The following is a 19,538-nucleotide window of genomic DNA, read 5'->3' on the forward strand; positions in this document are numbered from 1 at the left end:
ACTAGGTAACAGCTGACCTCATAGAAAGAGTTAGGAAGTAGTCCCTCTGCTTCTGTCCTCTGAAAGAGATTGTAAAGAATTGACAAAATTTCTTCGATAAATGTTTGATAGAATTTACCAGTGCACCCATCTGAACCTGGTGCTTTCTGTTTTGGAATATTGTTAATTATTGATTCAATATACTTAATAGATATAGACCTATTCTGTCTGTTTCTTATTGTGTGAGTTTTGGCAAATCAAATCTTTCAAGAAACTAGTGCATTTCATCTAGATTATTGAATTTGTGGGCACAGAGTTATTTATAGTATTCCTTTATTATCCTTATAATGTCTATAAGATCTGTAGTGGTGTCTCCTCTTTCATTTCTAATATTACTAATTTGGATCTGCTCTCTTTTTTTCTTTGTTATGCTTGCTAGAGGCTTATCAATTTTATTGATCTTTTCAAAGAACTGGCTTTTGGTTTTATTGATTTTCTTTATTGATTTGCTGTTTTCAATCTCATTGATTTCTGCTCTAATTCTTATTGTATCTTCTTCTTACTTCAGATTAAATTCACTCTTCTTTTTTCAGTTTCCTAAGTTGGAAACTTAGATTATTGATTTTATATCTTTTCCAATATATGCATTCAGTGTGATAAATTTTCCTCTACTCACTGCTTTCACTGCATCTCACAAATTTTAATGTTGCATTTTCATTCTCGTTTGGTTCAAATATTTTTATTTCTCTGAGATTTCTTCTTTGCTCCATGAGTTATGTAGAATTGTTGTTTTATTTCCACACATTTAAGGATTTTCTAGTTATCTTTCTGTTATTGAATGATAGCTTAATTCTACTGTGGCCGGAGAGCAGACATTATATAATTTTTGTGTTTTATGACCCAGAATGTGATCTATCTTGATGAATGTGCCATGTAAGTTTGAGAATATATATTCTGCTATTTTTGGATGAAGTAGTCTATTAATGTCAATTATATGTAATTGATTCATGTCCTTACTGATCTTCTGCCTTACCGATTTCCATTTCTGATACAGGGGTATTGAAGTTTCCAACAATGATACTGGATTCATCAATTTTTCCTTGCAGTTCTATTAGTTTTGGCCTCATATAGTTTGATGCTGTCTTGTTAGGCACATGTATATTAAGAATCATTGTGTCTTCTTGGAGATTGATACCTTTATAATTATATAATGCCCTTCTTTATCCTTGATAACTTTCTTTGCTTTGAAGTATGCTCCATATGAAATTAATATAGTTATTCCTGTTTCTTTTGATTAGTATTATCATAGTATATTTTTCTCCATCCATTTACTTTTAATCTACATGGATCTTTATATTTAAAGTGGGTTTCTTATAGACAACATATAGTTGGGTCTTGTTTTTTGAACTGCCTAGGCAATCTTTGTCTTTTAATTGATGCATTTAGACCATGATCTTTAAAGTGATTATTGATAAAATTGGATAATATTTACCATATTTGTTAGTTTTCTATTTGTTGCCCTTGTTATTTGTTACTATTTTTGTCTTCCACTCTTCTGGTGCCCTTTGCAGTTTTAATTGAGCATTTCATATCATTCCATTTTTTCTCCTTTATTAGCATATGTTATACTTTAACATAAAAAAAACCTTTTAAATGGCCATCCTAGAATTTGCAGTATATATTTACAACTAATTCAAGCCCACTTTTAAATAATGCTATACCACTTCACAAGAAGGGCGAGCACCTTATAATGAGAAAATCATAACTTTGGTGCACTCTGTATAAAAACACATGCACACATACTTATGTATGTGTTTTAATTGATATACACATATAATCAAATACTTTGTTGCCATTATTATTTTGAATAAACTGTCATCTGTTAGATCAATTAAAAAACAAGAAAAATAAGTTTTTATTTTACTTCACTTATTCCTTCTTCAGTCCTCTTCCCTTCTTTGTGTAGATCTGAGTTTCTGACCTATATCAATTTCCTTCTCCCTAAAGAATTTCTTTTAACATTTCTTGCAAGTCAGGTTTACTGAAAACAAATTCCCTTAATTTTTGTTTGTCTGAGATAGTCTCTACTACTACTTCAGTTTTGAAGGATAATTTCTCAGTGTACAGAAACTTAGGTTGGTAGGTTTTTTCCTCTCAATACTTTAAATATTTCATTTCACCCTGTTCTTGTTTACATGATTTCCAAGCAGAAGTCAGAAGATAGTCTTGTCTTTGTCCTGTATAGGTAACATGGGTTGTTTTTCTCTCTGGCTTTTTTCAGGATGTTTTTCTTTATCTTTGATTTTCTATAGTTTGAAAATTATATACCTTGATGTTGTTTTCCTGTGGTTTGGCTTTTTGTTGTTTGTTATTTGACATTTATCCTGCTTGGTGTTCTCTTAGCTTTCTGAATCTGTGATTTGGTGTCTGACATTAATTTGGGGAAATTCTCAGTCATTTTTGTTTCACATATTTCTTTGCTCCTTTTCTCTCTTTTTTTCTCTTTCTGATATTCTTATTATGTGTATTTACATCTTTTGTAATTGCCCCATAGTCCTTGGATGTTCTATTCTGTTTTTCAGTCTTTTTCTCTTTGCTTTTTAGTTTTTGAAGTTTCTGTTGATATCTACGCAAGCTCAGAGAGTCTTCAGCTATGTCTAGTCACCTGCAAATCCATCAAAGTCACTCTTCATTTCTGTTACAGTGTTTTGATCTCTAGCATTTCTTTTTGGTTCTTTCTTAGGATTTCTATCTCTCTGCTCACATGGTCCATCTGTTCTTGCAGGCTGTCTAATCTATCAATTAGAGCCCTTAGCAAATTAATCACAGTTGTTTTAAATTCCTGGTCTGATAATTCTGACATCCTTGCCTTGTCTGGTTCTGAGGCTTGCTCTTTCTTTAAATTGTGTTTTAGCATGCCTTGTAATTCTTTCTTGGTGGTTGAACATGATGTGCCAGGTAAAAAAGGAACTGCTGTAAATCACTTTTAGTCATATGGTGGTAAGGCGTGTTGTGGGGGGAAAGCAATCTATCGTCCTGTGATTAGGTCTCAATCCTTTAGTAAGCCTATGCCTCTGGACTGTGAACTTTACTACAAGTGTTTCTCCATTTTTTCCCCTCCCCTCTTAGATGTCATAGGATAGCTAAAGTTGGCTAGAATTGGATATTTCCCTTCTTTCACATGGAAGGTTAGAGGGGACTGGTGTTGGGTTATTTCCCTTCTCCGCATGGAAGACTAGAGCTGACTGGAGTTGGGTATTTCCTTTCTCCCAAGTCAGTTAGGCTCTGATAATACCCCAGCAGATTAGGCTCTGGTTAACTAGCTTCTCCTGAAAGCAGGCCTTGTTAAGAAGAACAGAGTGCTCTGGCATATTTCAAAATGGTTCCTTTTCTCATCCCCCTGCCGGAAGCATGAGGGACTTTTGCTCTGATATTTACTGTGGGAACCTGGTCAAGCTCCTAGAGGTACATCTCTCAATATTGTTTGGGTTCCCCTATGATTGGGCCTCCCTGGAGTTATTTTTTAACTCTCAGCCTTGTCTGCATTAAGCCATCACAACTTGTTAATTACAATTCAGATGTTCCTACCACAGCACTGGCTCCTGAGGCAGTTCCCACTCTTGAGTCTCTGCTCCAGGGAGCCACAGTTCCCTGATTTGCCCATCTCTCCAATCTTGGGGGCAGCAGTTTGCTCTGTGTCCTCCCCTTTCTTAAGGACCCAAGAAGAATTGTTGATTTTTCGGTTTGTTTGGCTTTTTACTCATTAGGATGGAGTGGTGACTTCAAAACTTCTTATATACAGAACCAGAAAGTGGAAGTCAAAATGCTGTTTTTATTCCCATTTAAAGATGAGGTAGTTGACTCCAGGGCCTATCGGATTTCTGATCAATGCAAAGAAGCTAAAGACTGGAGCGTTCTCTATAAAGTAGATCCTGGGTGGAAACCAGAAGGTCTCTGAGTTATTACAGAAATTGGGACTGTGGGGAAAGATATTCCTCCCCATCCCTCAATAGTGGCTTAAATAAATTAGTGGTCTTACTTTTCTTACATAAACTAAGTCTAGAGGAAGGTAACCCAGCTATAGTTGGGCAGCTCCATAAGAGCATCAGACCCAGGTTCTTTCTGTCTTTGTGCTCTGCCCTTTCTAGCAGATGGCTTCCAGTTTCTATATCATCTCATGGTCCAAAATGACTGCTAGACTCCAAAGACTATCTTCTAGGAAAGAAGTAGAAAAAAATGGGGTAAGGGAAGAAAGGTCAAAGCTCCCAGTTCAGTCAGCCCTCTTTAGACTCTTTCCCAGAGCCCAGCCCAGTGATTTTCCCTTACATCTCATTAGCTGCCTTTGGCTATCAGGGAGGCAAGAAAATGTGGTCTACTCTATCCTGGAATAAAAACTACAGTTTGAGCCAGGTGCAGTGGTGCAGGATGAAGGGGAAAAAAGAAAAACTAATTAGGGTTTAGTGGGGAAGGAGTAGGCAACTAGCCATTTTATCCACATAAGGGTGTTTCACACATCCATGCTACCTTGTATATGCTGCAACTATGAAATGGAACTCAGGATCCTGGAAGAGTATAGGTTATTCTCTCAAATTATGAGCTCATGGGAAGTAACATGGGTGGTACAATGTGATCACTTAAGACTGTGGAGGGTGACATGATTCATGGTCAGCAATTTGCTGAACTTTTCAGGAAAAGGCTGGCTTATGGATAGGCACTAGATAGTTGTGATATAGCGTAATTTGAATATGTGGAGAGGCCATTTGGCCTCAAAAATATACCTTCTGAAATAAAGGCTTAACGATGTCTTAAATTCCTCAATTCCACTCATTTAAGTCTGTAAAAATGCAACTAGAACAGGATAAGATCACTCATTAATACTTATCACTTACTAACACTTCAGTATGTATGAGTTTAATCTGTTAAGGAGACTCGGAGATCAGTTGATGCAATCCCTTCACTTTCCAGATGTGGAAATTAAAGCTCAGAGGGACTGAGTGGTTTTCCCCAGTTCCTACATTTGGTGGCAGGTCTCCCCTTCCCCCACACTGGATCCAGTGGTGGGGCTGCAAGTGTGGAAGAGACACCAGTAAGAGGTAGACAGACTAGAGAAAGGGAAGCTGGGATGACAGATGTGCTCGTATGAATTAAATTTATTTATGTCCTGCATTTTTCCAGTGAGGACATGGGTAATTGGCAGTTTGGGCTGTGGGTGGCTCATCCTTGAAGATTTGGCTCCTTTCTCCTTGCTGACCATCCTTGGGCAATGGGGAAAAAAGCCAAGTGTGTTCTGGGGCCTGTGCTTCATCAGCTGCACTTACCTGCATTGGAGAGGAGGACGGAGACCCCCTCATTTACACAGTGGCCCCCTTCTTCTAGTCCCCCCAGTCAGCCCTCCTCCCACTCTGACCTGGGGTCACTTGCACACCCCTGAACTGACACAGCAGGAGATGAGGGCACTCTTGAGGCATCTTTAGTATCCTTCGAAGATGGTCTTTCTCCAGTTATCAAAGGAAAAAAAAATACGTACATAGACTTTCCTTCTACTTTTAATTCTTGCATATATTTTTCTTAATATTTTTGAATCTGCCGTGGAGTGTCCATGACAGAATGTCTGATTTCACAACAGGTTTTTTTTAGGGGTGTGTGTGTGTGTGTGTGTGTGTGTGTAGTGCCATGTAAAACTCTGAAGTCAAACTGTTTGGGTTTGAATTTGAATCCTGGTTGTGCCACTTAGCAGCTGTGTGAGCTCAGATAATTTCCTAACAGCCATCGGCCTCAGTTTCCTCATCTGTAAAATGGAATATTGATAGCAATCAGTCACCTGGAGAACTGTTGCGATAATGACTGTAAAAGGGCTACTTAGCACAGAGCCTGATAAATATAAACACTCAATGCTTGTTAGTTATGACTTCAGTTTATTATAGCAACATTTCATGATCACTAACATATCAGTGTTCCAGCCTTTCTAGGTGCTCGTCTTTCTGAACAATTTTGAGAACAATTGTTCTAAAAATGTCCTACATCACACACAGGCTGCCATCACCACCCTCGCCCTCTCTTATTATCATCTTCAGAATTATTCCATTTTTGACTTAACCTGTATCTTATGTAACTCACCCCATTCTAGCTAAATCAGTGTGTGATGACTGCCTTCTCTCATGTACACGTGACACATTATCCAGTCACCCTGAGGACAATGAGGGGTTCACATATGGATTTTTGGAATTCTTGTTATTGCCATCTGTGGTACCCCTCAAGGGGCAACAGATTCTCTGTTACCTTTTCAGCCCTGGGGCTTTTCAAGGAATTCTTAATCAATCCATAGGCATGATTTGAAATTACACTTCTGTCTCATTGTACTCAGTATGAATTTCTTGTAGAAATTTTGCAATTTCTCTTAGGGAATTTCCTTGAAACTTGTAGCATTCTCTAACCCTTTCATTCCCCAGTTCCTGACACCCAGGAAGTGTCATAAAAATTGTTGAGTAGGTAAGAGTTATATCAGTATAGTAAAATGACCCCAGCAAACACTCATTTTAAGATGGAAGCATTGAGATAGGATGTTTTACAGTCCCCATATCACCAGCTTTAATTATTTTTTCTTTTCTGAAAAATAGACTAGGTTTATTGTCAAAAGAAAGAAAGTGAATATCCTGCTTTCAGAGTTAAATTTGTGACAATTAGTTCCCTTTAACCAATTTCTTTCCCTAATCATTTCTCTTGTTCAAAGAATTCTTATGTTTTTAAAAATATGCCACAAAATTTCCACAATACATGGTTATAAAACAGGAAATTGTATTAAATTTCTAATTTCTTGCTTCTTGAAAAGCCCTTCTTTTCCCACACCTAAAATGACCCCTGAAATAAGACCCACAAGTCTCATTTTTAGACTACGTTCAGCATACTTGACTCTATTCTACATGAGTTTATCTCCTTCAATGTGTGGAAGGACATCCACTGATTCCATTGCATTAGAATTTCTTTTAGATCACTTCTTGTTGATGGGAAATCTTTACCTACTGAGGGTGGGTGGAATTTTTGGGAACAAAAGCCTGATGACTAAGTTTGGAGATCAAACTGATCAAGATCATATTATTTGGGGTCAAAATTGAAGGCTGTATTATTTAGAGTGATGAGACTGAATGGCCTTCCTGGGTGGCTCTGGGGGAGTCTCTTGAGGCAACACCAAGACAGGCAGTGGGGCAGGGGGTGTCATTCACAATGAGGGGACACCTTGCTGGCTCTGGCATGTGTGGGCATGTGTCAGCCACAGTAAAGAAGATGACAGGTAGGAGAATCAGATTCCTGTTTCTTCCACTGGCCAGAGACTGTGAATGGAGGCAGCCTTGAATCACCCTAGATTCCAGTTCCTCATTTGTAAATTGAGATCATCATACTCTCCTCCAGTGTTGTTTTCCTTCTTTCTTTTCTTTTCTTTCTTTTTTTTTGGAGATGGAGTCTCGCTCTGTCACCCAGGCTGGAGTGCAGTGGCATGATCTTGGCTCTCTGCAACTTCTGCCTCCCAGGTTCAAGCGATTCTCCTGCCTCAGCCTCCTGCGTAGCTGGGACTACAGGTGCACGCCACCATGCTTGACTAGTTTTTTGTATTTTAGTAGTGACGGGGTTTCACTATGTTGCCCAGGCTGGTCTTGAACTCCTGAGCTCAGGCAATCCACCCACCTCAGCCTCCCAAAGTGCTAGGATTACAGGCGTGAGCCACCACACCCGGCCTCCAGTGCTGTTTTCTAAGACAAAATGTACTATCGAGTATAAAACCACCTCATTTAGGGCATGGTGCTTAGTGATGCTCAGTGGCTGACAGTTCCCCTTTTCACTCTTTCCCTTCCTCATCTTAAATTAGGAGGGCAATTGTTTGAACATGTCATCTCGGAAATTCTTGCTTAAAACTCATGTTTCTTTAAAAAAAAATTGCACCCACAAAATGATGTAAGGGTATCCTGCATGCTGGGTTACCTTCAACTGGAGTGTGGTGTATGGGGAGGAGAACGGACAGGGGAGATGAGTGACATGGCCACCACCACCTAAAGAAGAATTCCAACAGCTCCAGAGAGAGTTGTCCTCCAGAGCTTCTCTGCTTCCCACCCCTATCCCCGTGGAGCCCCCAGCTCTGTCTGCCCAGGCTGAAAGAGAGAAGGGTGGGATTCATGAGTAATTAAAGGGAATTTGGAAGGCTGGGATGTTGCGGAATGTTAGATCAGTAGCTAGAACAGCATGTGGCGTTCTTTAGGCAGGCTTCATTGAATCCATACAAAAAAAGAAAGAGGGGCTGCCTGCCTGTCTGCTCATTTATCAAACAGCGAAGCTCAACTTTCACAGCTCCACAAAAGTGTTTTACTGTTTGCTGAGTCTTGCTCCAGAAATTAAAAGCTGAGCAGCCTGAGCGGGGCTGAACCAACCCTGCATTTTGAGACTCAAACTAAATTGTGCTGGGCTTTCAGATTCAGGGACCAGTTGATTACTTGGTGAAAGGAGAGGAGAATAATTTGTAATTTGCAGCCCATAAGAAACACTTAAAAAAAAAAAAAGCCAAACCCCCTTCCCACAGGTTTTTGTTGCAGCTGCAAGGAGGAGGTGCTATCTGCAGCAGCCCTTTCTTTGCTCAGAGTGGGAAAAGTCTTGACCTGCATTTGGGCAGAATGTGATGTGATACAGCAGCGCTTCCACCCATCCCCCATCCCCTACTCACAGCAAACTCCCTTTCCTCTGATTTCTTTACTTGAGATTGCCTTTTTCTCTCTTCGGAGGAGGAGGAGGAGAAGATTTGGCCATTAGATACTTTTAGGTAAAAGAATTTTCACAAACAGAACTAAATATTCCAACCACACTAATATGTTCCTTGGGAAAGCATAATATACCACAAAAGCCCCAAAACTAGATTGAATGAGAAGCGTCTGCAAATCCATGAAGGATGGAAGTATAGAGGGCTAACTCCGTCAGTGAAGAGAAAGGGCTAGAAAATAATGATAACTAGAGGACGAGTCACTGGAGAGGCAGAGAGGAGTGTTAATAGATATGGACCCCCTGCTCCGGCCCCTCCCTGGCAGCTGGTCACTCCTGGCTCCCCTCCAGCCAGCGGGCTGTGAAAGCCTGTTGAGGTTGAGCTCTTGCCCTCCACTCTTGCCCCACTTCCGGCTGGTGAAGTCCCAGGAGGCAAGCCTGGGTACCCAGTCTCTAGCCGCTCTGATCCTGCTACGAGCCTGTGAGATAAGCTGAGTCTGTGTTATGATCTCCACTTTATATATGAAGAACTTGAAGCTCAAATGGAAGAAACAGCAAAAGGTCTTTTGTGGCTTTTCAGTTTAGCACACTTTTATAAAGTGTTAATGCTGTCCTATACTTTATAAAAGTGTGTTTTAAGAACATTGAAATGTGTCTCCCTTTGGATAAAGCAGCTCCATCTTTGAGAAACTGTTATGAGGAGGAAATCTCAAAACAAAGTATCCACAATAAAAAACAAAAATCATGACACACAAAGATATTGCTTATAGCATTATTTGCATTAACACAATGCTGGAGACAACTTCAATGGCCAAAGAGGAATGATTCTTTCATTCTTTCATTCAATGAGTCAATGAATTAATGCACCGAGCCACCTTCTCTCCCACCTGGACTACTGCAGTAGCCTTCCAACTGGTTTCCCTGCTTCCACCCTTGCCCCTAAGTCAGTTCTCCACACAGCAGCCAGGGTGACCCTTTTGCATAGTAAGTCAGGTTTTGTTCCCCACTCCCCTCCTTAAAGCCCTCTGAAGTCTTCCCATCTCCCTAAGAGTAAAAGCAGACACCCTTACAAAGGCCTGCAAGGCCCCGCAAACCCCTCCAGCCCCCAGACCTGTCCTCCTGCCACTCCCTCGCCCACTGTCTCTGCTCCAGCCACATGGGCCTCCTCATTCTTCCTGAAACAAATGAGACAAGCTCCCACCCAGGGCCTTCTCATGAGCTATTCCTTCTTGCAGTTTCCTTCCTCCAGATATCCACAAAGTTCATTCTCTCACTTCCTTTAGGTCACTACTCGGATGCCACATGATCAGAGTCCTAATTGCCCTAAACAAAATAACACCCCCACCTCCATTTTCTTTCTTTCTTTCTTTCTTTCTTTCTTTCTTTCTTTCTTTCTTTCTTTCTTTCTCTTTCTTTCTTTCTTTCCTTCCTTCTTTCCTTCCTTCCTTCCTTCCTTCCTTCCTTCCTTCCTTCCTTCCTTCCTTCCTTTCTTTTTCTTTCTTTAATTTTTTTTTTTTCCAAGACAGAGTTTTGCTCTGTCACCCAGGCTGGAGTGCAATGATGTGATCTCTGCTCACTGCAACCTCTGCCTCCTGGGTTCAAGCAATTCTCCTGCCTCAGCCTCCTGAGTAGCTGGGATTACAGGCATGCGCCACCACGCCCAACTAATTTGCATATTTTTAGTAGAGACGGCGTTTCACCATGTTGTCCAGGCTGGTCTCGAACTCTTGACCTTTGTGATCTGCCCGCCTCGCCCTCCCAAAGTGTTGGGATTACAGGCATGAACCACTGTGCCCGGCCCCCACCTCCATTTTCTTTATTCCCCTCGGCCTGCTTTTGTGTTCCCCTCTGGAGCACTTACCTGATAGAAGATACATTGACTTTTTCATTTATTTTTGGTCTTCTCACACTAGAATGTAAGCTTCTTGAACAGAGGCTGTTTCTGTTTTGCTCAGTGTGTTCCTTAATGCCTAGCAAAATGTCCAGTCTATAGCATAAACTCAGTGGATATCTGCTGGTAAATGAATCCAAGCTTTGTACCATTAGCCAACCTATTATGGTTATTGAGGCTGCAGCTTGTTGAACGTGGGGAAAATGAGGCTCGAGATCCAGTTTGTGTGGAGTCTTACTGACCTAGGTAAGGAGTTTATAGAGCTAAGTAGAACATTGATTATTTATAAAGATTCTATGGGGGTGGCAGAGTTGGAGAAATTTGGTCAAAGAATACAAACTTTCAATTAGGCAGGAAGAACAAGTTCAAGAGATCTATTGCACAGCATGGTAACTATAGTTAATAACAATGTATTCTTGAAAATTACTGGCCAGGCACCATAGTTCAGGCCTGTAATCCCAGCACTTTGGGAGGCAGAGGTGGGTGGATCACTTGAGGCCAGGAGCTTGAGACCAGCCTGGCCAACATGGCAAAACTCCATCTCTACTAAAAATACAAAAATTAGCTGGGCATGGTGGTGCATGCCTATAATCGCAGCTACTCAGGAGGCTGAGGCACAAGAATCACTTGAACCCAGGAGGCAGAGGTTTCAGTGAGCTGAGATGGTGCCACTGCACTCCAGCCTGGCTGTCTCAAAAAGAAGAAAAAAGAAACAAGAAGAAAAGAAAATTGCTAAGAGGGTACATTTTAAGTGTTCTCACCACAAAAAATAACAAGTATGGGAGGTAATGCATATGTTAATTAACTCACTTTAGCCATTCCACAATGTATACATATTTCAGAACATCATATTGTACACCATAAGTATACACAATTTTATTTGTCAACTTTAATTTTAAAAAAAATGATTCTATGGATCACATAACTACGGTCACCCAGCAAGTGGCCCAGGGGAAGTTTCTGGGAGGAAATAAGGTACAAGCTGAGATGTGAGGATGAGTAGACATTAGGCAGAAAAAGGGTGTGAAGAGAGGGCTCTGGACAATGAGAACATCCTGTGGGAAGGGCCAGAGTAAGACAGAACACAGTGTGTTCATGAAACTTGGAAGAAGTTCCATTCCGTATGGCCGGAGCACAGGAATTGGGAAAGGAGGGGGAGAGGCAAGCTGGAACAAAGGCAGGGCCAATTAGGCAGGACCTGGTGGGTCTGGGTTCTGTCTAGAGGCTTCATGGAGAAGTGGTCATGATGGGGCATGACAGGAAGCAGGGCCAATGAGACCATTGCAGCAATCCAGGTGCAAACCCATGGTCCTGGGATGCATAGAGATGGGAGGATATGGGTAGAATCAGGAATAAGAAGAGAGAGGGTAGAACTTGGTCACAGGTTGGAAGTGGCACATACAATCATGGTTTGGGGAAAGGCGAGCTTTGTGTGGTCAGGTAATGGGGAAAGGCTCACAGAGCAGCGGAGTGCATGCTGGGAGGCTGGATGGGCTCTGAGGGCACAGGTAGTGAGGAGGGAGAGAGAGTTGAGGGTAGAAGGTGCAGAGGTGTGGACCTGGGAAGCATTCAGGGAATAGTGCAACACCAAGTAGTCTGACTTGGACAGAACCTCGAGTTCATGGAAGGAAATTTAGAGAGAAAAGATGGAAGCGAAGAGTGGTGTCTGAGTTTCAATCAAAAGAACCTCTGCTAAGTCAGGTGACCGTGAAGAATTGCCAGAGGCCTCTAGGTAGACAGGTAATGATCTGCATCATTCCTTCAGTAAACCTACTTGGGGACCTCAATTATGCAAACAATGATTTTTGATTAGCATTTTATTAAGCAGGAGCGTTTCACTGCCAGATTGCCACTTGAGTGGATGCAGGGAAATTTCATCCAGGAGGAGACACGGGGCTGTCTGCTGATGTCACCATCCCCTCAGCTGCTTCTCACCTTCCCTAGCCTATTGGGTGCAGGGCCCTCAGATCCTGTTCATAGCAGAGGCCACCAGAACATTTCCAAGAGGGTCAGTATGAGGAGAATAGAAGAGAAATCTTCACTGAAGAGTTGATGAGAACGAGAAATCATTTCATTCCTCAAACACACCCAATGTGTAAATGCAGGAATATGACATAAAAGAAATAAAGGTTGCTGTTAAAAGAAGGAATGAGAGGCTTCGAGACATTCTCATTCATCTAGAAGCAGTAACATTGCAGTGGTAGAGTGTTAAGTTGGACTGGATGCATTCAAATCGTAGGTCTGCATCTGAGCTGTGTGGCTTTGTGCAGGTTGCTTAGCCTCTCTAAACCTCACTTTACTCATCTATACTGAGGGAACAGCAGTGGAACCTGGCACTGGGTTGTTGTGATGATTAACTGAGATAATGCATGTAAAGTGGTTAGCACGGTGCCTGAGCCGGGACTGGAACCCGGGTGAGCCTGACTCCGAAGCCTGTGTGCCTAACCACTGTATACCACTGTTTCCCAATTCACTAGGAAAACAGAGAAAGGAGGCAGCTAAGGCTGCATGGGAAGGGTCACAGGGCAAGTGGGAGAGGCTCAGAGAAAGCTAGGAGTTCCTTGGGGGTGAGTGGAAACAGTGTGGCCTTGGCATCCCAGGCATAGGGAACAGCATCGTGGATGTGGGAGCAACATGAGCCTGGAGCTCTGGGGAGTGGCTGGATTTTAGGCTGGGCAGCTGGGTGGGAGTCGATCACAGAGGGCCTTATGGACCAGCCTGAGGAGCCTGGATTTTTATTCAGAGTGGGCGGCGAGAAGACACCCAGCATTTTCAATGAGGAAGTGAAATGATCATATTGGCATTTTAGAAAGATCCTGCCACTGAGGCCGGGTGTGGTGCATGTACCTGTAGTCCTAGCTTCTCTGGAGGCTGAGGCAGGAGGATCTCTTGAGCCCAGGAATTCAAGGCTGCAGTGAGCTAGGATAGCACCACTACTCCAGCGTGGTCAACAGAGTGAGACCCTGTCTCAAAAAAATTAAAAAAACAAATTCCATTGGTGAGGCAACAAGACTGGTGGCAGGGAAACCAGTTAGAAGAATGTTTCTGTGGTTCAGGCAGTGAGAGATCACAGTGGACTAGTGCAGTAGTGGTGGTAAGGGCAGAAAGAGAGAAGGGGCTAGGTTCAGGAGATGTCCTGAAGGCAGAACCAGTAGGACCCGGGGTTGTGCAGTGCTAGGAAGAGAGGAGTCAGGGAGGACTCTCCTGTTCTGTCTTAGGTAACTCAGCAGAGATTGATGCTGGTCACACAGATGCTAAAACTGCATGTATCGATCTATACATTATTCAAAAAGAATAAGTAAAAACCATCAAGAATGAAGGGAGTCATAGATTAAATTGATCTGTGAATTCCCAGGCCCCATGCTATGGCTTGATAATTCCTCAAGATCACAGTGCATAGAATTACAAACACACTGATGGTACATGTTATTGCCTCACAGAGGTAGAACAAATGGCTCCAGAAGGCCAGTCATTTCCCAGGGGCCTTCTGGCACATCTCTAGAACACAGTCGGCAACCCCTGGTACCTTCACCTAGGGCCAGGCATCAAGGGCTTGGCCTGTGTTGCTTTATAGAGGTTATGTAGGATACTATTTGGATAAACACTTAGAAAGATTTCAGAACTTAGCCCAGTCTCTTAAATCAAGTAATCGTAAGACTTAGCAACCAAACAAAACAATGCTGCTTTCTTTAATTATCTACATGTTGTTTATAGAAAATAGGAAATGATTTATGTTTTTAAAAAAGGAAAGAAAGAAAAAAATAACAACACTATAACATTCTGGTAGATTTTAGGTGCTTCTTCCAAGATTACCTTGAACTTTCAGTTATTTCAATAAGGAAATCCTTTTCTATTTGCAAAAAACAAAAAGTTGATTTAGTGCATAAATATACAAACCCTTTTTGTTCTACCCACAATCCCAATGCCCTAACGAATATACATTTTCATTTTACCACATTACCTGTTTATTCCTATATTTTTACAAACAATTCTCTGTTATATAACTATAACATAAACACAGATTGAGATCTGCTATTTCATTTAACATTATAAGCATTTTCTGTGTTGTGACATAGTTTTTGTTACCATCATTTTTAATGGCTATCTCATAATTTCTACCGGGTGTATATATACTATCATGTTTTTAGACAGTTTCCTATCATTAGACATTTATGTTGTTTCAAATTTTTCACTCTCATTAGTAGACTTACATTTAGCTTTTCCTTATTTTAGATTATTTCCTTGGAATTAATAGATAAAAAAATAAGTACTTTATGGCTTCCTGTGTATTTTAAAATGCTTTGGGGAAGGGTTGTGCTAATAAATGATATCATCAGCCATCTGAGTATTCCAGTTTTACTACAGCCTTGACAGCACTGAATATTATCCTTTCCAAAATGTCTGTGAATAACAGAGGGTTAAACATGGTGCCTTACTGGCCAAGTGCAGTGGCTCACACCTGTAATCCCAGCACTTTGAGAGGTTGAGGTGGGTGGATCACTTGAGGTCAGGAGTTCGAGACCAGCCTGGCCAACATGGCGAAACCCTGTCTCTACTAAAAATACAATTAGCCAGTCTTGTTGGTGTGTGCCTGTAGTCCCAGCTACTCGGTAGGCTGAGGCAGGAGAATCACTTGAACTCAGGAGGTGGAGGTTGCAGTGAGCCAAGCCGTGCCACTGCACTCCAGCCTGGGCAACAGAGTGGGGGCTCTGTCTCAGAAAAAACAAAAAAAACAAAAAACATGATACTTAACTGTTGTGTCCATTTGTATAAGAGAAATTTTCCAGACCTAAACATAGGAAAATTTCTGCTTTTTCTAAGCAACTAGTATGCACTTATATTGATACTGGGACTCCTAGAACTCTATTGTATTATCTTCTTTGCTTGGGTGGTTAGGAAACTCAGAACCCACTTTTAACCAATGTGAAAAATCCCCTGGCTCAATTTTTATGCTTCCCTTGTTTTCCTTCTATCTCTATTAGCATGTCTATGTCTGTTCAGTAGTGTGCCTTAGCTGCTTCAAATCCTGGCTCTGAAGCCATGCGTATGATGGAAGTCTGAAGGGCTTGGCCACAGGTTAATATAAATCCAAGGTGATGAGGCCACTAAACCTGGGTGCAGTCTTAGGCTGCACTGCTAGACAAAGTGTTTAAAGAGCACTGTTACTGACCCCATCTTGAATCACTGCCTTCTACTCAGGTCACAACAATTTGAGAGGGACATAAAGTGAAAAGCTTGGATCCTCAGTTTACAAGAGTCAGGGTTAAAGAGATGGGATTTATTGCCTACAAAGTGGTACCCTTAAAGAATTCAGAGAATTGTTGCATCATTTTGTTCAGTATTATCACCATGAGATGATATTTTAAGAGCCTTTTTTTACTTCCAAAAGTGGTTTCATGATGCTATCGCATTAGATTCTCTAAACATTCTTGTGAGGTACATCTTTTTGTCAACGATTTTCAGATGCTGAAATGCTGCCACATCCATTCTCCACACTGGAGGTGGTCAGCTCCCCAGTGTAGAGAAATGGTCAGTCTTCAAGTTTCTCAATTTCTCACTAATTTGTGCACTTCTGTCCATCCCACTGGTGCCATTTAGTTGAGATCACTAACACCTAGCCCTCCAGTTAGGGGAAGACTACACAACCCCTTACTCCTCAAATGCCACAGGAGGAAATTCAGGCACAGAGAGGTTAAATAGTATGTCCCAGTTCAAACAGCTAACAGGGTCACAGTCCATATTTGTTGAGTGAATGAGTAAATCAATCAATGAGAGTATTAGTGTGGATAAAAGAGGGGTGAATAGATGAATAGAGATTCATCCCCATCCCTAGAGAAAGCACTCAAGGTTTATGCCCTACCAATAAGAAATCAGCAACAGCATCTCTTCTCATGAAGGCTTACTCTCTCTGACCATGTGTGCCTGCTCAATGCTGTACCAGGAGGGAAGGGAGTCTTGGTTACACTAAAAAAATGCCTGGAAGTAAAAGGGTCATCAGGACAATCAGTGGTAATAATGGGTAACATTTATTAAGTACTTACTAACTGCCAGGCACTACTGCCAGCTATTTACATACATTCACTTTTTAAAATTTCACAATAACTCTAGAGGTTATTACCATTCCTATTTTACAAATGGGGAAACTGAGTCATGTGGATACTAAATAACTTCCCCAAGGGCATCCAGCCTAACCAATGCCTGAGCTTGCATTCAATTCAGGTAGTCGAGTTCCAGAGTTCTTGCATGTAACCCCTGCCCTGTCATGCCTCTCCACAAACATCATCTCCGTAAACCCCAAGGAAAGGGGCCCCATGGTTATGTTTTCACCTTGAGAGATGCTCTCTCTTCACGGATTTCTTGTGAATTGGTGTGGTTGTCCTGAGCAACAGCAATTATCATCCTCTGCTCTTCAGACAGAAAAAAGATACCCCTAGGCTTTCATTCCTTCATTCAACAAATGTGGATTGAGGTCTTTGCATGTGCCAAACCCTGTATGAGGTCCTTGCTCTCATGGAGCATGTGTTCAAGCAGGGGGAGACATAAACTAAGCACCCAGAGAGTAAGTGAACAAGATAACTTCAGACAGTGTTAAGTGATAAGAAGACAAAGCAGGGCCATGTGACCCTTGTGCTACTCCACACTGGCTGATCCGAGAAGGCCTCTGGGCAGAAGGACATTGTCCAGATGCCTGAATGGTTAAAGAGGAGGCAGTCTTGTGAAGAGCTGAGTGAAATTCCACTCCTGGGTGCAGTACAAAGGCCTCCCATGAGGAGCAACGATGGTGTGTTTCAGTAATAGAGAAAACAATAAAAAGCCGGCGTGGCCGGGATCTGGTGAGTAAAGGTGAGAATTGTAAGAGAGGAAGGCCAGAAGGTAAGCAGGATGAGTTACAGAGGCTAAGTGTGGGTTTTAGTTCCAGGTGCCATGGAAACCACTGGAGGGTTTTAAACAGCGGAGAGGCACATTCTGGACCCACCAGAACTCTCCTTCCTTTGTGAGTAGGAGGGAGTGAAGCACACAGTGGCCAAGTGAGACCCCCTTAGTATCCAGAGCCCCACAACCATCCAAGCACTCCCCACTCTGACACCAGTAGTCTTCTCCAGGGTCCTCACAGACTCCTATCAAGTCATTGCAACCAAGGACCTATGTTTTCCTCCCTTCTGTAGATGGCTATTTGTAAAACTCAGTCACTGTGCTCCCAACTCTTCCCAATGGGTAACTGATTCTTGTGTTGACTTACAGATCATAAGACAGCAGTTTCCTCAGTTAACCACCAGAAGACTCGGGACCCGAGGACAGTCAAAGTAAGCACCGGACGGCCATTCCACCTGCAGAGCGCACATCTATGGGCCTCGAGACAGGCCACACCCTTGGCTCTTTATCCTGAGCTCTGTCTGCAGGCCTGGCAGAAGTCTGTGCCTAGAGGAAATATGGAGGAGCTTTATGACAGCCAGGGCCCCTCTCTCAGGACTCCTGAAAGAGAGGTTGTCCAAAAGCCCAAGACGAGTTGGCTCTGCTGCTTTAAGGAATCTGATTTTGTACCACCCTGCTTTTAGGCATATTTTATAAAATAGTCTTGGGCATCATTGAAAAGATTGCCTTGTGGCCTCTTGGATGATCTCCAGGTTATCTGGACTGTTTTGCTGAGCAAACTCTGCTCTGATAGTATCCATTAGACCAGAGAAGGAAAACTGTATTATTCCCTGCATGGGAGACGGGGCAGAAAGGTCCAGCTGCACCATGGTCCATGAGAGCTCACGGCTTCCCATTCATCAGTTTCATCAAGCAACCAACCAACTCATGCTTTATACTTTCTGTGTGTCACATATGTGGTGCTAGGTACTGGGAACACAGGAGCAAATCAGTTGCTGCCCTCATGGAGCATACATTCCGGTGGGAAACAGACAAAACAGAGAATCAGATTGTGACAAAGTTGTAGCAGAGAGCAACAAAAGAGGAATGGCCAGGGAAGGTCTTTCAGAGGAGGTTATGTTTAAGTAAAGACCAGGGGAGTGCCGAAGGCTGTGCAGACACTTGTCTGCTAGATGTGAGTCAGTGGGAAGGGAATCTCTTCCTGTACTGCTTGACTTCATTAAAATCTGGATTTATAGGACTTGCCTCTAAGATGTTTCAAAAATTGTTGGATGATAATAGGTGTTCAATGAAGAAGAGCAGCAGGCCCTATAAGTGTGGTAAACACTAAGTTTAAACAGTTTCCTTTACTGCAATACTTCTCAGAACCCTTATTATGCTAATGTACAAGGTGACTCCACTAGAGGGTGCCTTATTATGCAGCATTTCTAAGCATTTTGACCACGTTGAGCAGGTCAGCGCATAGTGACCTATAAAACACTGTAACTTTTTAGAAAGGCAACCATATAGGACTTTTAAGACTTGTCTTGAAGGTGTGTCAAAAGCATATCCAGTGCTCTCACCCTGGGCCAAACCCCTGTCCCTCACCAGCTCCTCTCATCCCTGGGCAGCACATTCCCATCCTCCAAGCGTGGGTTTGATTTTGGAGCCAAGGTAGGGAAAGAAAATGGATGATCAAACTGGGAAAAACCCTTCTTTGGTATTCTGAAAACAATGAGACTAATTTTTTTGGTGTAGCTCAGAAGCTCTTGAACCAGTCTCTAAAGGGATTTCCAGAAGACTGTTGAACAAAGGACCTCTTGGAATAAATTCCTAATAATTTTCCAAGATGACTATTCTGAAAAAAAAAAAAAAAAAAAAAAAAAAAAACCTCAGTTATAATTTTAAAATTCTGGTATTTGTTTAAAAGTAAATTTTCAGCCTTGGTACGATTATAGATTACAAAAGCCAGATTCTTCCTTGTTTGCTGGTAAACACATAGGCAATTCAAAATGTTGGTCAAACAGAAGAGTGGATGGATAGAAGGATATGGAATAAATGAAAATGAGTTATTTTT

At 41.9% G+C, this 19,538-nt stretch overlaps 1 protein-coding gene across 5 annotated transcripts in view; it reads left to right on the top strand.

Moving 5' to 3' along the window:
• The window catches only part of RFX4 (regulatory factor X4), a 177,139-nt gene that overhangs the window by 81,972 nt on the left and 75,629 nt on the right, over positions 1-19,538 (top strand). For 4 of the 5 annotated variants that reach the window (XM_055238362.1, XM_055238361.1, XM_055238364.1 and 1 more), the window contains one exon: positions 17,852-17,913. In XM_055238362.1, the coding sequence (XP_055094337.1) occupies positions 17,852-17,913 (62 nt within the window). Of the gene's footprint in view, positions 1-17,851; positions 17,914-18,234; positions 18,657-19,538 lie in introns of those variants that run through there. The other variant, XM_055238366.2, reaches the window with a different exon arrangement.

Source organism: Symphalangus syndactylus, chromosome 13 (assembly GCF_028878055.3).
Source record: "Symphalangus syndactylus isolate Jambi chromosome 13, NHGRI_mSymSyn1-v2.1_pri, whole genome shotgun sequence".
Classification (NCBI taxonomy): domain Eukaryota; kingdom Metazoa; phylum Chordata; class Mammalia; order Primates; family Hylobatidae; genus Symphalangus; species Symphalangus syndactylus.